Source organism: Dicentrarchus labrax, unplaced genomic scaffold, assembly GCF_905237075.1.
Source record: "Dicentrarchus labrax unplaced genomic scaffold, dlabrax2021, whole genome shotgun sequence".
NCBI classification, from domain to species: Eukaryota; Metazoa; Chordata; class Actinopteri; family Moronidae; genus Dicentrarchus; species Dicentrarchus labrax.
The window spans coordinates 28,755,952-28,770,671 of record NW_026136721.1 but is presented as its reverse complement, the minus strand read 5'-3'; the positions used below and the strand labels follow the sequence as shown (position 1 = coordinate 28,770,671).

The window sequence follows — 14,720 nt, the reverse complement described above, 5'->3', positions numbered from 1 at the left end:
AGGTACCACACACAGATCTCGAATACACCAATTAATTTTGGCCATGTCATAAAAAAAACCTCAGGAAAATTGGTAGTCTACCAAAAAAAAAAACCAACCAATCAATCAGCCATTAATGATTTAATCAATCAACTAAAACCCAAAGGCGCTCAGCGGACGTTTTGGCGACGCCTGCCGGTGGCTGGATGAAACTACAGTGCGTGATGACGTCAGACCATGTGACGCAGTTGTCAGTCTCCCAGGCAGCAGATGAGACCGTTCGACGAAGATGGCGGACTCGCAGTCGTCAGGTCCCGGAGAGGAGAAAGAGAAGGAGAAGGAGGACAGCGAGAGGGATACAAAGGCGGCCAACACGGAGAAGAACAAGGAGACAGACGGACTCACGGAGACGTTGAGGAGCAACGATAAAAATGGCGGCAGTAAGGGCAAGAAACGCAACCTGTCAGGTGAGAGCTAGCCTCGGTGTTAAACCCCGGGTTTGACAGCGCTAGCTATTAGCAGCTAAAAACTGTCTGTATTTGTGTCTGCTGGCACACAGGTTGCTCAAATAACCGCCTTGCTGCACTGTACGTGTGGCTGTGGGTCATAGTGACAGTCGCTTCAGCACGCAGTTGCAATTTCAGTCAGTCTTGTGCAGCTTTTTGGGGCGCTGCTGCTGAGTTTCTGGTGTCAGGATGTTAACTAGCAGTACAGTGCAGTGCTCAGTTACAGTAAATAAACAATATAACTGGGATTATGAGTCGCGACTGGTGCACAGATGTGATCATGCAGGAGTGTAAATAGGCCAGTTTTGTCTCTCTGTCAAACTAAGACGTGCTGCTTCAATCTTTGCACAGGCGCACTCAGAAAGGCTGCTGCTGCCCTACACGGCCAAAAGTATGTGGACAAACCCATGTACACATAGTTGTGTGTCTGTTTTGTCATGCTTTATTGATTTGGCGTATTGGTTACAGTTACTGGTTACACTTACATAAAGCTGAGAGACTGGCTGAGAGGAGTCTGGTCAGAAATAGGCCATTTCCAGAGCAAATATTTTGACTTGTCATAGTGGGAAAAGCCCAGGTGTTAGCCCTAATAACATTAATGATCTGTTTCAGGTGGAGCAGGCAGTGAGCCGGCATGCACAATACCAAAGCAGCTAACTGGCACCCTGCAGCCATTATTAAATTGAATGTTTACACCTTTTGCTTTTCCTTTCTGTGCCCATGGATGCAACAGGAGCTGGGGTATCCTGCCTTTTGAGTCAAGCTTCATATATATATATTCTCCATATTGCAGCTTAATAGAGAGAGAATCATTAGACCCCTCTTGCTTGCTTAACAACCACATATTTCAAACTTCACCCCCCATTTTATAACGCATGCTTAGCCTAACAAAAAAACATTAGAGGTGTTTTCATAGGCTGAATAATTCTCCCTGGAATAATAAATTGATTTTGATATATAGCATTGGTGCTATGGGGAATCTTATTGCTGCACAGTACTATAATATTCTAGACAATAGTGTGCTTTAAACTTTAAGGAAATTTCTTGCCTTGTTAAACCAAAAAAGTGCATAAAGAAAGTGTTTTCCTTGTTTTATGTGGAAGAACTTAACTGGCCTGTCTGAGCCCTGAACTTAACCTCATTGTTGTTCAGTTAATGATAAGGATGGTTGGTTTAGGCAAAAGGCTGTAAGGTCTGTGTGTGTGTGTGTGTGTGTGTATATGTGTTTAATACCTTGTTCTTTTCTGGCTGTAGACCTGTCTCTGGTCAGATTTATAACGACTGAGCTCACCAGAGGCTACTTCCTGGAACACAATGAGGCCAAATACACAGAGCGCAGAGAGAGGGTCTACACCTGCCTCCGCATCCCCAAGGAGCTCGAGAAGGTAAACACACAAACAACACAAACAGACACTGTGGGAAATGTTTTAAAAGTCCCAGATAAATAAATATTCCCCCTCTTTTATTTTCATTCTCTCTCTTCAGTTGATGACATTCGGCTTCTTCCTCTGTCTGGATGCCTTTCTCTACGTGTTCACCCTGCTGCCCCTCAGGGTGATTCTGGCCCTTTTACGGCTCCTCACGTTGCCTTGCTGTGGCCTCAGGTAAAGTATATGCTGAGGTATTTGGGATGCAAATGTAAATAAATGTTTTGAGTTGATCATTAACCATGTTGACTAACAATATTTGACTAACAAAAGCATTTCCTCAATATAAATTTGAATTACCACCCCTCTGATAAAGTTTTAACAAAAAACAAGGTTTATTATATCTAAAAGGGTATTTTTATTGCAGAGCTGCTGTATTAGATTGCATTGTTGTGTGTTTCAACGATGTTCAGATGTTTCTATTAATACATAACAACTGAAGTTTACTTGTTATTCTGCCTTCTATTTTCTTTGGCCTATTAAAAAAATTACATGTTTCTAGAGCCCTAGGTTAACGTCTTTAAATTGGTTGTTTTGTCTGACCAACAGTACAAAGATATTCAGTTTGTTATACTGTACGACAACAAAAGGTAGCACATAATCATATGAAAAACTGGAACCATCAAATGTTTTTCCATTTTTTCTTTTAAAAAATCACTTAAACAATTAAGAGATTATCAAAAAAGTTGCAGATTAATTTTTTGTTGATCGACTGAATGTTTAAGTTCTAAAAGAAAGTCTGAATGTGTTTGTACATCGTTACAAACTATAGCTAGATCACTTAATCAATCGTTTGTTGGTTAAACAGAAGAATTATCGACAACAATGTTGATAATCGATTGAATCAAGTTGAGTCGAGATCCTTCAGGTCATTTATCGAGCAATAAAGTCAATATTCTCTGAGTTTCACCCTCTCGAATGTGAGGATTTGCTTCTTTTCTGTATTTAGCAAACACCATAAACACACTAAAATATTTGGGTTTTAGATTCCTTGGTTCGATAAAACAAGCAATTTGAAGATGCTCTGGGAAATTATTATTTTATCTTTTTACTGTTCTCTCACATTTCATAGACCAATGATTCATCAGTAAATAAAAAAATTAAGTCATATAAGAAAATAATATTTTTTTTGCAGCGTGGTTACAAACTAAATGATACATACAGATTTGGTAAATATCATCACATGTCAATGTCCACATTTGTAAAGAGAAACAACCAGTGCAACATTGTTTTTAACCTCTAGATGGCAGTAGAGCTCTCTCTGACTTTGTTCAGATTAAACAGATTATAACAACATGTTCTGGTACTCTGTTTTTCTTTGTCCTGTGACGTTCTTCTGTAAAAACATTTCTTCCGTGTGTAATTTGTGTGTTTTAGTGGCTCCCGCCTGCTCCAGCCAGCCCAGGTGTGTGACGTGCTGAAAGGCTTCATTATGGTGCTGTGTTACTCTATGATGAGCTACGTGGATTACGCCATGATGTACCACCTGATCAGGGGACAGTCTGTCATCAAACTATACATCATATACAACATGTTAGAGGTACACTAATAATAATAATAATAATAATAATAATAATAATAATAATAATAATATTTAGAACCCTGATTGTGCTCCCACGTTTAGTCACTAACTCTTTCTCACTCTCGCCCCCCCTCCCGTCCTTCCCCTGTTGTATCAGGTGGCGGACCGCCTGTTCTCATCATTTGGCCAAGACATCCTGGACGCTCTGTACTGGACCGCCACAGAACCAAAGGAGAAGAAGAGAGCACACATAGGCGTGATCCCTCACTTCCTCATGGCTGTGCTCTACGTCTGTATCCTCACTGAGAAGGACCTGTGATTGTTGTTTATCTGTGTGCCTGTGTTTATCTGTGTGCCTGTGTGCCTGAGTTAACAAAAAACAGAGGTCAGAAAATGGTTAAATAAAACACACACCGCTTAGAGCTGAAACAAAACAACACAACAACAACAACAAAAAGTCGATCGACAGGAAATTAATGGACAATAATTTTGATGTTCTATTAATGGTTTATGTAATTTTTCTGGACTTTATTTATAACAGTTTCCATGTTAATTGATTATTTATGGATCCCCATCAAAAGCACATGTATGTATCTAGTCTTCCTTGGGTCCTGAACATCTCAAATACAAATATACAATAAGAAAAGACAAACAACTTAAAATATAGAAGTACTAGGCAAATCTACTAATGAGTTAAGGCAAGAATAGAGTGATAACAGACAACAATGCAATTAACATAAATAGAGGGAGAAAAGAAAAAACTAAAACTAGTAGAATGAAACAAAAAAGGGATTTGGTAAAGTATAAAGGTATAAACAAAGTGACATTGTTATCAAGCAGTTTGTAATTTGAATAATTTTAATTCGTCGACTAAAAATCCAAGAAATGGCATCAGTTTGTCAGTCTCGGATGACATTTTAATTTTTCAGCGCATGTTTTTCAAAAATTGGCAGATACATTTCTTAGTGTGGGTGAAAAGTAGAAAATGTCTCTAATCTAAGAATGATGGGTAGGTGTAAATACCAAAATCTGAATTTTTACTGTGTTTTTCTTGTCTTCTGTGAAAGTAAACTAAACATCTTTTGGTGTTTGGGACTGTTGATTTGAAGATGTCAAATTTTTTAATTGTTATAGGCAATTTTTACTGTTTGTTGACATTTTATAGACATAATGAGTCAATATAATTAATGAAATAATCAGTAGTTGTACGTTTTTACTTCAGACTAGTAGAACATGCCTGTTAGTGGGTGTACAAGAGCATTAACACACAGTAAGGTCTTCATTACTATAATCCTCAGTGTATTTTCCTCAGCAATGTTCGTATCTAGTTCTCCATGCCATCCTCATCATGGTTCAGGCCACCACTCTCAATGTAGCCTTCAACTCCCACAACAAGTCCCTGCTCACCATCATGATGTCAAACAACGTGAGTACAACGCACACAGACACATTTAACTCTATTAACAGTGCATGCAGCATCAGTCCAGCTGTGATATTTTGGTTCTTTTTCTTTTGCAGTTTGTGGAGATCAAAGGAAGCGTGTTCAAGAAGTTTGAAAAGAACAACCTTTTCCAGATGTCAAACAGTGGTAAGTGGTTGATTGATACCCTAAATGATACCCTAAAACAGCCAAACATGAGCCCGAAAATCAGCCTTGCGTGTGGACATTTTGTAACTCGGGCCTTTTGAACTTGGTGATTTAGTAGAAGGTAAATTTATGGAATCGAGCTCAGCCGCAGTGACAAAGTAGGTTAATCCAGGATTGATTTGTTTGTTTCCCACAGACATAAAAGAGAGGTTCACCAACTACATCCTCCTGCTCATCGTCTGTCTGAGAAACATGGAGCAGTTCTCGTGGAACCCTGGTAACTAACACAGTGCTGTACAGATAATGTGACATTACTGGCATTTACACAGCCAGTTTATCTATATGACAGCTAGACGTTACATCACACTGCTTCTCACTCGTACTTCCTTCTTAGTGAGGCTCTACAGTGAACTGTTACTGACTTTTTATAGCTAATTTACTGAAAATAAAGACTGATGGGTTTCATGTGTTTGTTTTTAGACCACTTGTGGGTGCTGTTTCCTGACGTAGTCATGGTGATAGCCTCAGAGGTCGCCGTGGACGTTGTCAAACACGCCTTCATCACCAAATTCAACGACATCAGTGCTGATGTGAGTCCTTCTTTGCATGCAGTACTTTCACGTTTTATCCATTAAGGTTGTGGTGCAGTGGGTGTCCTGGGAAGTGTGACAGCCAAAGGAACACACCACCACAAAGAGCGCATTTCAATTTCACAAACTAATCCAATTCCAGGTCCATTTACTGGCTTTTTTCCAGTGCTTTAAAACCATATCTTACAGTCACAGTGAATGGATGTTTGTTTTTACTCCTTTTTTTAATTTACAGGCTTTTAGCAGGGCCACTATTGGCTAGACATGCCTTGTATAGTTATATAGTAGTTATAGCTGTATAGTGTTTTTCAGAATAAGTTTGGATATTCAGGAATGCAATCAGTCAGTTTGCATGTGAGTTGTTAGTGTACATGTGTTTGTATCTCCAGGAATATAAGAACTATGTTGTTACAGGGCATTGTGAGCCAGTAATACTGTCGATAGTGCAACACAAAAAGTTAATATTAGTGGATTTTGTCACTCCTATTCTTATTCTTTATCTTGCATCTGTTTTGAGGATACTAATAATATAATAATGTGAAGATGCTTATGAAGATGTAAACGGGAAGTACAATGACGCCATGGATGCAATTAGTTATCTGTGGGCTACAACAACTGAAGCCCTCCTTTTTTAAAACCTATATTTGAATTAGCTGTTAGCATTTCCTCTTTGCAGAGTACTCATGGACGTACAGTCAACTATCACTGGGTTACTTTGACAGTGAAGAAAACGTAAAACATGATTCACGTGCATCTCGTGTTCTGGAGCATCTTATTTCCTATTATTTTGTAATCCACTTTGTGAACATTTACTTGCAGTGGACAGAGAGATATTGACTTATTGTAAGTCACACTATATTTAGAAATGTCTGTGTTAAGTTTTGACTGAGTTATGACCCTGTGAATGAGTGCAACTGTGGCAGGGGGTTTAATAGCTAGTAGTGATGACTGATAATGACACTGATCAGTTCTGGACGTGTTTACTTGAAACTGAGAAAACTCCATCTGCTGACAGAGACTGTGAGATGCAGTCGAATGCTCAGGAAAAAACTGATTAGTGGACCTGGTGTTAGGATTATCTTTAAGCTTACTTTTCCTTTTTCTCTATTCTAACCTACTTTACTGATTTACACTACATGTTTCTTGTGTTTTGTGTTCTTTCTCACTGTCTCACTCCAGATACACTGTAGTATCAGAGGGAAACTGTAGTTTTCTCCCGTTTCATCATGACTTTGTTGGCTTCCCACCCGCTTCCCTCTTGTCTTCTTTTTCTCTTTGATTTCCTTCGAGGAGTTGTAACTTTGGTTACGTAACAGAAACTAACTCCACAGGAAGGGATTAACCCCTTTATCTCCAAACTGTCAAACCTAATCACACAGACCTCACTCACACGTAGTTGGCAGTCAAGCACTTGTGTATCCATTAAAGCTGCTGTAGGTAACTTTTATAGAAATAACTCGTCATATTCTGTCACTATATTCCTCACTGTAGTGCATGAGATAGAGATAAGTCAGCTTCCTCTGGCTCCTCCTAGTGCCCCTAATGGCATTTGCGAGAATCCACTATATCTGAAAGAAAACAACCAATCAGAGCCATGAGGAGTCTCCCAACACAGCGTCAATCAATGCTTGTGCACCTGATGTGGAGCTCCCCCCGTTCCTCCACACATACTTTTGCTTCAGGAGGAGCTTTTCAAACACAGAAACAACCACCAGCGATTTAAAAAAAACTACACATCCCTCTTTTGCCAACAACAGCATTAATTGCAAAACATGTGTGTGAACACGTGCTTTCGCTGGCACACAGCATTTCCTTCTCCATGTTATTAAGAGGTCTGTTTGACAGCCCAATGATGCCTCCCTCACAGCGAAAGCAGGTTGTTGCTGAGACAGTAGAAAATAATGCCCACACCATGTGTGCACTTTGCCTTTTTCACTTTTTAAAATTTACACTGGCTTTATCTAGATTCAGAATTATGAGGCTCCAAGAGGCAGCTTTGTTTTTTTGTTTTTTTTAAATAAACAAGTTAACATTTATCATCTATTATCATTATAACACAGATACCTTCTGCTCATTTCTTCTATGTCAGTAACTGTATATATCTTTGGTGTTTAATGTTTATACTCTGGCTGACTAATGTTGTTACTCCGTGTCATTTTCCAGGTATACGGGGAATACAGAGCCAGCCTTGCATTTGACCTTGTCAGTAGTCGACAGAAAAATGTGAGTGAAATAAGTTCAAATATCAGCTGAGTCTCCACCCAACTGTTCGACAAAATCTATTCAAACTTTCTCAAAATCCCATGTGGGGTTGCTTGTTATGCAGGAAAGTGATGTATTCATACTTTAAATAAGTTGTTTCCTCAAAACTTGCAATATTTAGGAAATGTCCTCTAATCTTTCCTTTTTGACTGACTGTTGTTATGTAATGGTTTATGCAGTGGTTGGGGAAGAAAAGAGTATTGTTGGTTGTTGATGAATTATGAGAAAAATGTCTTAAATGTGTCTCCAGGCTTACACAGACTACAGTGACTCAGTATCCAGAAGAATGGGCTTCATCCCTCTGCCTTTAGCTCTGCTGGTCAGTCACGTTTTATAACGATATCCATTGATATTCATTGTGTATGTTCTAATGTTGTATACACTTTACATCTGATGACGTGTTTGTGTTTCTTTCTTCAGTTGATCAGAGTAGTGACCAGCTCAGTGAAGATCCAGGGTTCACTCTCCTTTATGTGTGTGCTGCTGTTTTACCTGGGGTAAATGTCAAGTTTTTGAGCACACATTTACAGTGTTATTACTTCTCTGTTTCTTAATGTTTGTATGTAGTTTGTAATGTTTTGTGTGTGTTTGTGTGTGCAGGATGATCACTCTGAAGGTGCTCAACAGTATCGTTCTGCTGGGGACGTCTTGTGTGTTCGTCAAAGAGGCCAAGATGGAAGAAAAGCTCTTCGACCCTCCACCCTCCGTTGTCTCCAGCCGTGCAAACTCCAGAGCTCACCGCACCAAACTCGTTCATCCTGTACCGCAGCAAGGTAGCAATGAGTTAATCCATCTCTCTATTCCTAAATTGATAAATAGAGCATTCTCCGCCCTACTTAAGCTCGTGGCACGCCGATCAAACATTCTCCAACAACAGGAAATGTTCTTTAAAAATGAGAGTGAAGATGGTATCTAATGTGGAGACACTCTTTATACCATTCTGTGTAAAAGTGGCAAGACGTCTTCAAACATGGAAGAAATATCGGACGAAAATACGGAGCAAGCAGTGTTAGTTACGAAGACAACACAGGGGACAAGCTAAAAGCTGAAGCTAGCTTTTCATCTTTGTTGTTAGCTGGAAAATAAAGACAGATCTGGTTTTGTAATCTTGTCGCAAGATGCACCAGAGCAGTAGCCAACTACAGGCAGTTGGGAAAAGTTTACACCACTTATGAGAAAGGAAAATAAAAACAAATTAGAGGGACTACATCTCTCATTTACCTCTAATGCTGGGAATGCTCAAGCATTGCAAACCAAACTTCATCAAACATGGGTTGAATCTGACCAAACAAACATCTGTGTTTGTTTGTGTTTATTTGAAAAGGTTTGATTGGTGTGCTATGGCCTTTAGTTAGTGTTGCTATGCCTGTAAAACGTTCCTTTTCTAAGTACATATAAAGTTTACAATGATAAAAGCGACAGATTTACCACATAAAATGTTAAGTTTTTTAAAACTTCTCTTTTCTTGCCGACAACAACTGAAACAACAACTGTTACTGGCACATTTTACAGCATCCTGTTGATGATCCATGTAGAAGAAATGTAAATAAAGGCACAGCATTGTTCTTAAAGCATTTTAGTGTAGAGCTAATTAGTCCCAGTATTGGTTATTGGTAAGACATAAAAGAAAAAAATCACATACTTGTTAGTATTTCAAATGTATGTTTTAATTTAAAACAGAAAGGTCTTTGTAAGGAGTGTAAAACTCCCAAAACAAACAGACGGACGGAGCAGCTAAAGTTACACCACTCTGATATAGTAACAACCAGGGGCCAGTTTTCCAACAGAAATACTACACAGTGGATGTAGCTAGTCATGAATGGGGCTTTCTTTAGCCTGTAATCTGTATCCCAACAAACAAACTTTAATTAGTTAATGATGTGCCTCTTGGCCATGGAAGTAATGCTCTGTTACTACCCTCCAGACTTTTTAAAGGCTGAGTATCACTCTTTCTACAGTCAGTCCCATGCACACCGCTTCAGCACACAGAGAAGACATTTCTGCTTTGGTGGAGGCGTTTATTGGACTGTCAGTTGTAGTATGTATGTTCCTCTGCTGCATCAGTAAACTCTACCGCTCTCTCCAACAGAACCCACAGCCGACAAAGGAGGAATACCACTGGCATCAGACAATCCTCCACCTGCCAATATGGCAGAGACCTCTGTCCCCACAATCCCTAAGAGTGACTCGGACACATTCCTGACTACGCCAGACGAGGACGATGACAAAATCATCAACGCTAACACGGGACTGGAAGGGGACGGACTCGAACACAGAACACCCAAGAAAGATTTGCTGGAAATAGACCGCTTCACCATCTGTGGCAACCGAATAGACTGAATGCCATATAAAACCAGTCGGTGTGTCCTGGCAAAACAGCGAGGTTCAGGGATCAGACACGGGTCATGGAGCATGCTCAGACCAGACATATTTTTGTGCACCTGACCCAAGGAGTATTTATTTATTTATTACTGATAAAACCAGCCAAGGCATAAAGCTGTTACTACAAGCATCAGAGGCCGTTTCAGGTGTTTCCATCTGGTCCAGTCGGTGACCCCGCGAAACCAGGTAGACTCTTGGAGGCTGGGTCTTGGTTGTCACGGCAACCTGCAGACATGTTTGCCGATGACCACGATTGGGGAGGGGGGGTGGCGGGGAAAAACTGGCATGCGCAGCTGAAGCGGAGCACGAAGAGAGGAACATATATGCATATGTGAAATTGTAGAACGTGGGTCGCTGTGTGATCATAGGAACATGACAGCTGGACTGTGCGAGTATGTGTTCAAAAGCACAATCACATGTACAGCGCTGAGTTGTTTTTAGTGAGAACAAAACTTGTCAATTTTTGTACATTTTTTTAATTTCAAAAAGCCTGGAAAAAAATTATAATATTTGAAATGAAAGTTTTTATTAGGAATCGCAGATCTTTTTTCTAAAATCGTCCGTAGTCAATAGCCGCACACACACACACACACACACACACACACACACACACACACACACACACACACACACACACACACACACACACAACCCCAACACACATTTAAAAGGTTCCTGTTTAAATTGAGTTTAAGAGGCCAGATATCCATATCCGTTAGACGTGGCAGACACTAAGTGCACAGTCGACACCCTCATTGCTTGGTCACAGCGGTGACTTTTACCTTTTTTCGATGCAGATAAAAGTTTGGAGGTTTTAGTATCGTGCAATTTGTGTTGATATTGTTACTTTGAAGCACTGAGATAAGTCGGTGCCTGTTTGCAAAGGCACAAGTATTTATTTTGAAGTGGGCTCCAGGCCAGACAAGTTTGGAAGATGTTTCATTTTTAGGTGATTTTCTTTCTTTTTTCGTTATGCTTCATGCGTACCGTCATCATTCAAAGCATGTTAGCGTACAGATAATCACGTAATCTGTTCCAGGTCTCATTTAAAATTCAACCTAACGTGTTTTTCAAAATCTTCTTTGACAGCGATAAATAACCAAGATTTACATGTACAATGTTAAAGGATACCTGAAGGCTGAGGCACAGCTGTAAGGGTGAATCACCTCTAAATAATAGTAGTAGAAGGGGACTAGAAGGTGTGTATCGTGTTGTTGTATGTTCAGTTCATTCACTTTACGACGGGTTCACGCATGCGCTACGAATTCAGTTAATTTTGCCATAGATACCGGTGTTACAGTTGATCTCGGATCTGCTCCAAAATATAATGGGTTTCCTTTATTGACCAATGCTACACCCTTCCACCAAGTCTTACGAATGTCGGGCCAGTCGGTTTTTTTTTACCCACAATCCTGCTGACAGACAAACAGACGGCACAGAAAACAATGAGGATTGTGTCAGCACTGTGATCACATGAAAAGCAGGTGAACCCCAGAAATGTTTCATTAGCCAGAGAGCAGTGAACCAGGTTTGATCCCTAAAGGTTTCCTGGCATAGTTTGGTGTGTTTGGCTGCTGGCTTTGATTGTTGCAAGAAGCTCTTTCCAAATGCTTGTGTGTCTTTTCGATGCTGTGCAGTTTCGACAAACTTAAGTGGATCGTATAACTACGGTCTGAAGTGCCAGGAGTCGTATGTCCTGGGCAAAAGCTGGGTCCAACCTAGCCCCAAAGTTTTGCCTCTCATGCCAATATTTCATTACATTCAAGCCAGAGTGCTAGACATTCATATTTTTAACAGAGAAAATACCTGGTGATCTTTGAAAAACCCGGAAGGTCTTTTGACAATTTGCCGCTCTAAAGATGTTTCCAGACTCATCAGAGCCTCTTCTAACAATCTGAGTGACATATATTCAGTTTACTGCGCAATAATAAAGATTTTTATTAGTTTCAAAAGCTGCAACTCTTATTTTCTTAATCCGAACAAAGTTGCTAGCCATAAAATGACAAACATCCTTAATTAATTTGTATTTCATTAAACAAAAATCAGGTTTTATTAATAGATATACAACATTTGTCCTGCTGTTTATTACAAGTTTTTATATACAAGTTTTTATATTTTTCTTATGTCATACAAACCAAGGAGATAATGAATTTCCTGCTACCCAGAAAGGATTAGTTGCATCTTGGAAAGTAGCTCAAATAGTCTTAGTGGCTTCGGATCAAAAACACTTCCCGCGCACACACAGTCCGTCAGACTCTTACTTTTTATTAACAACATTTCGATCCTCACATTTCAGTTAACAGACCTTCTGGGTAAATCAAATATCACCAGGTGTGTGTGTGTGTGTGTGTGTGTGTGTGTGTGTGTGTGTGTGTGTGTGTGTGTGTGTGTGTGTGTGTGTGTGTGTGTGTGTGTGTGTGTGTGTGTGTGTGTGTGTGTGTGTGTGTGTGTGTGTGTGTGTGTGTGTGTGTGTGTGTGTGTGTGTGTGTGTGTGTGTGTGTGTTTAGAGCTCAGCCGTAATGCTAATAATACATGAGAGGCACAAACATGCTAAGTCCAAGTTAACCAGAGGAGGACGGTCGGTACAGTAAAATAAATACCTGCAGTCTTTTAAAGGAAGGATTAAGAGTGTGGATGCATCTTGTGTGTGTGTGTGTGTGAGAGAGAGAGAGAGTGAAAGAGAGAGCGAGAGAGATAATTTGCAGTGCATGAATGGATTTCACTACCAAAAGACATACTATATGTATGAATTGGATATTTCGTTGTTTTTATTTCTCATGTACAAACCATCTATGTAATACAACTCCTACATGGTAGAAGGAGAATAAAACAAGATTTTTGTTTTTTAAACCCTTTTGTGGTTGTGATGTGACTGTATAAATACTGTTTATATATGTGTGTGTGTGTGTGTGTGTGTGTGTGTGTGTGTGTGTGTGTGTGTGTGTGTGTGTGTGTGTGTGTGTGTGTGAGAGAGCGCGCAGGAGAACAGTGGCGGGTGTTGGACTGAAAGGAGTCACTGCAGGGCTCTGTTCACAGGGCAAACACTGCAGACCACTGTTCCCCTTCAATGGGCATTTTGAGTCTGTCATCACACATTCACACACCGGGGGGGACTGTTTTTTGTTAGATAAATTATCTGCTCCTGGATACATGACTTGTATTTTTCCCCTAATGACACCAACATACTTTTACATTTACAGATAACCAGCGTAGTGTATCATTGGGAGTGACTTCAAAGCTATTTACCCCCCAAGACTTGCACAACTTCGACTGTAACTGAACTTTGGGTTTTCCCTTTTTTTTTTAAATCTCAAACTTTTTCTGTTTGCCAAAATTCCCCTTGTATCCACTTATCTGATCAACCTCGGAGCTAAAGGTCACACGGTATAGAGTCAATGAACCTGTCTCGCTTTCATGCAGAGACTCACCGAGGTTGTGTGCTTCGGTTCTCTCGTAATCGGACACCGTTACACCGTCTGACCTCTGCTGCTCAGGTGAGTGAGCAGTAAAAAGTAAAGTGAGGTTGACTGTTTACAACCTTTAGTTACGTACAGTAACACTGCGTTACAGGAGGAGGATCCTTCAGAGGTAGAAGTACTGATACCACACTGATAATAATACCTTACAAGTATTAAAAGTTAAATTCAGAAATGATGTTCCCTGTTACTTTTATACTATTAATACACTATTAGATTATTAATATTAATATAAAAACAGGATTTTACTGTTATTGTTGCTTGAGGTGGAGCAAATTTTTAACTTTATAGGCTGCAACTAATGATTATTTTCTTTATGGATGAGTCTTATTAGATTCTCGATTGGTTGATTGATCGATTGGTTTGTAGAAATTCTAATATGAGTGAAAACTGATGTTAAAATTACCCGGAGCCCAAAGATGCATCTTCACAATCCTCTTTTTGTTCAAACAATCGACCCAAATGTTTTGATTTTTTTTAAAAGGAAAAGGCGCAAATCATCACGTTTGACGAGCTGGAACCATAAAATACATTAAACGTAGTAACTAAAGCTGTCCAATAATTGGGATGGAGTAAAAAAGTAGAACAAAAAGTGCACATAAAATATGTAATGAAGCTTTTAGTATCAGTTTTTATTTACACAGCAGAGGACAGTTTTTTGTCTTATAGAATAAACTTCCATCAATACTTCTTATTTATTTTCTTTTGGGTTGTTTTGTGATTATCAGGTCATCTAAAAGTAACTGAGTAATCAAATTACATTACTTTAATGTGATATTTGTGATAGATTTTTTAAAACAGATAACTAGTACTTGTATCAGATTAGATTTTTAAAGTAACCCTCCCGACCCTGTTTATAACCTTTACTTACTTTCAATAATATAAAACTGAGGTTAAACCAACAATATTTTTGTTCATGCCAATAAAGCTCTTTGAATTGAAACATTGAGAGAGACAGAGAGGGAGACAGACAGACAGAGAGAGAGAC

General features: G+C 39.5%; 1 protein-coding gene across 1 annotated transcript; it reads left to right on the top strand.

Annotated features, from left to right (window-relative positions):
- Window positions 1–227: 227 nt before the first annotated feature.
- tapt1b (transmembrane anterior posterior transformation 1b) lies at window positions 228–13,106 on the top strand. The gene is made up of 14 exons (XM_051384442.1): window positions 228–446; window positions 1,740–1,870; window positions 1,971–2,089; window positions 3,290–3,452; window positions 3,592–3,727; window positions 4,763–4,860; window positions 4,953–5,022; window positions 5,219–5,299; window positions 5,503–5,612; window positions 7,776–7,835; window positions 8,125–8,193; window positions 8,295–8,371; window positions 8,475–8,647; window positions 9,964–13,106. The coding sequence occupies exons 1-14, from the start codon at window positions 269–271 to the stop codon at window positions 10,212–10,214; spliced, it is 1,716 nt and encodes a 571-aa protein (XP_051240402.1). The 5' UTR covers window positions 228–268; the 3' UTR covers window positions 10,215–13,106.
- The last annotated feature ends 1,614 nt before the right edge of the window (window positions 13,107–14,720 follow it).

What these genes read in the sequence shown, in the direction of transcription:
- tapt1b (XM_051384442.1), top strand. Translation starts at nt 269, where the DNA reads ATGGCGGACTCGCAGTCGTCAGGTCCCGGAGAGGAGAAAGAGAAGGAG. An exon ending in CATGGCTGTGCTCTACGTCT is followed by an intron (nt 3,728 to 4,762) that starts GTATCCTCACTG and finishes GTTCGTATCTAG; the next exon opens with TTCTCCATGCCATCCTCATC. An exon ending in CTCTGCCTTTAGCTCTGCTG is followed by an intron (nt 8,194 to 8,294) that starts GTCAGTCACGTT and finishes TTCTTTCTTCAG; the next exon opens with TTGATCAGAGTAGTGACCAG.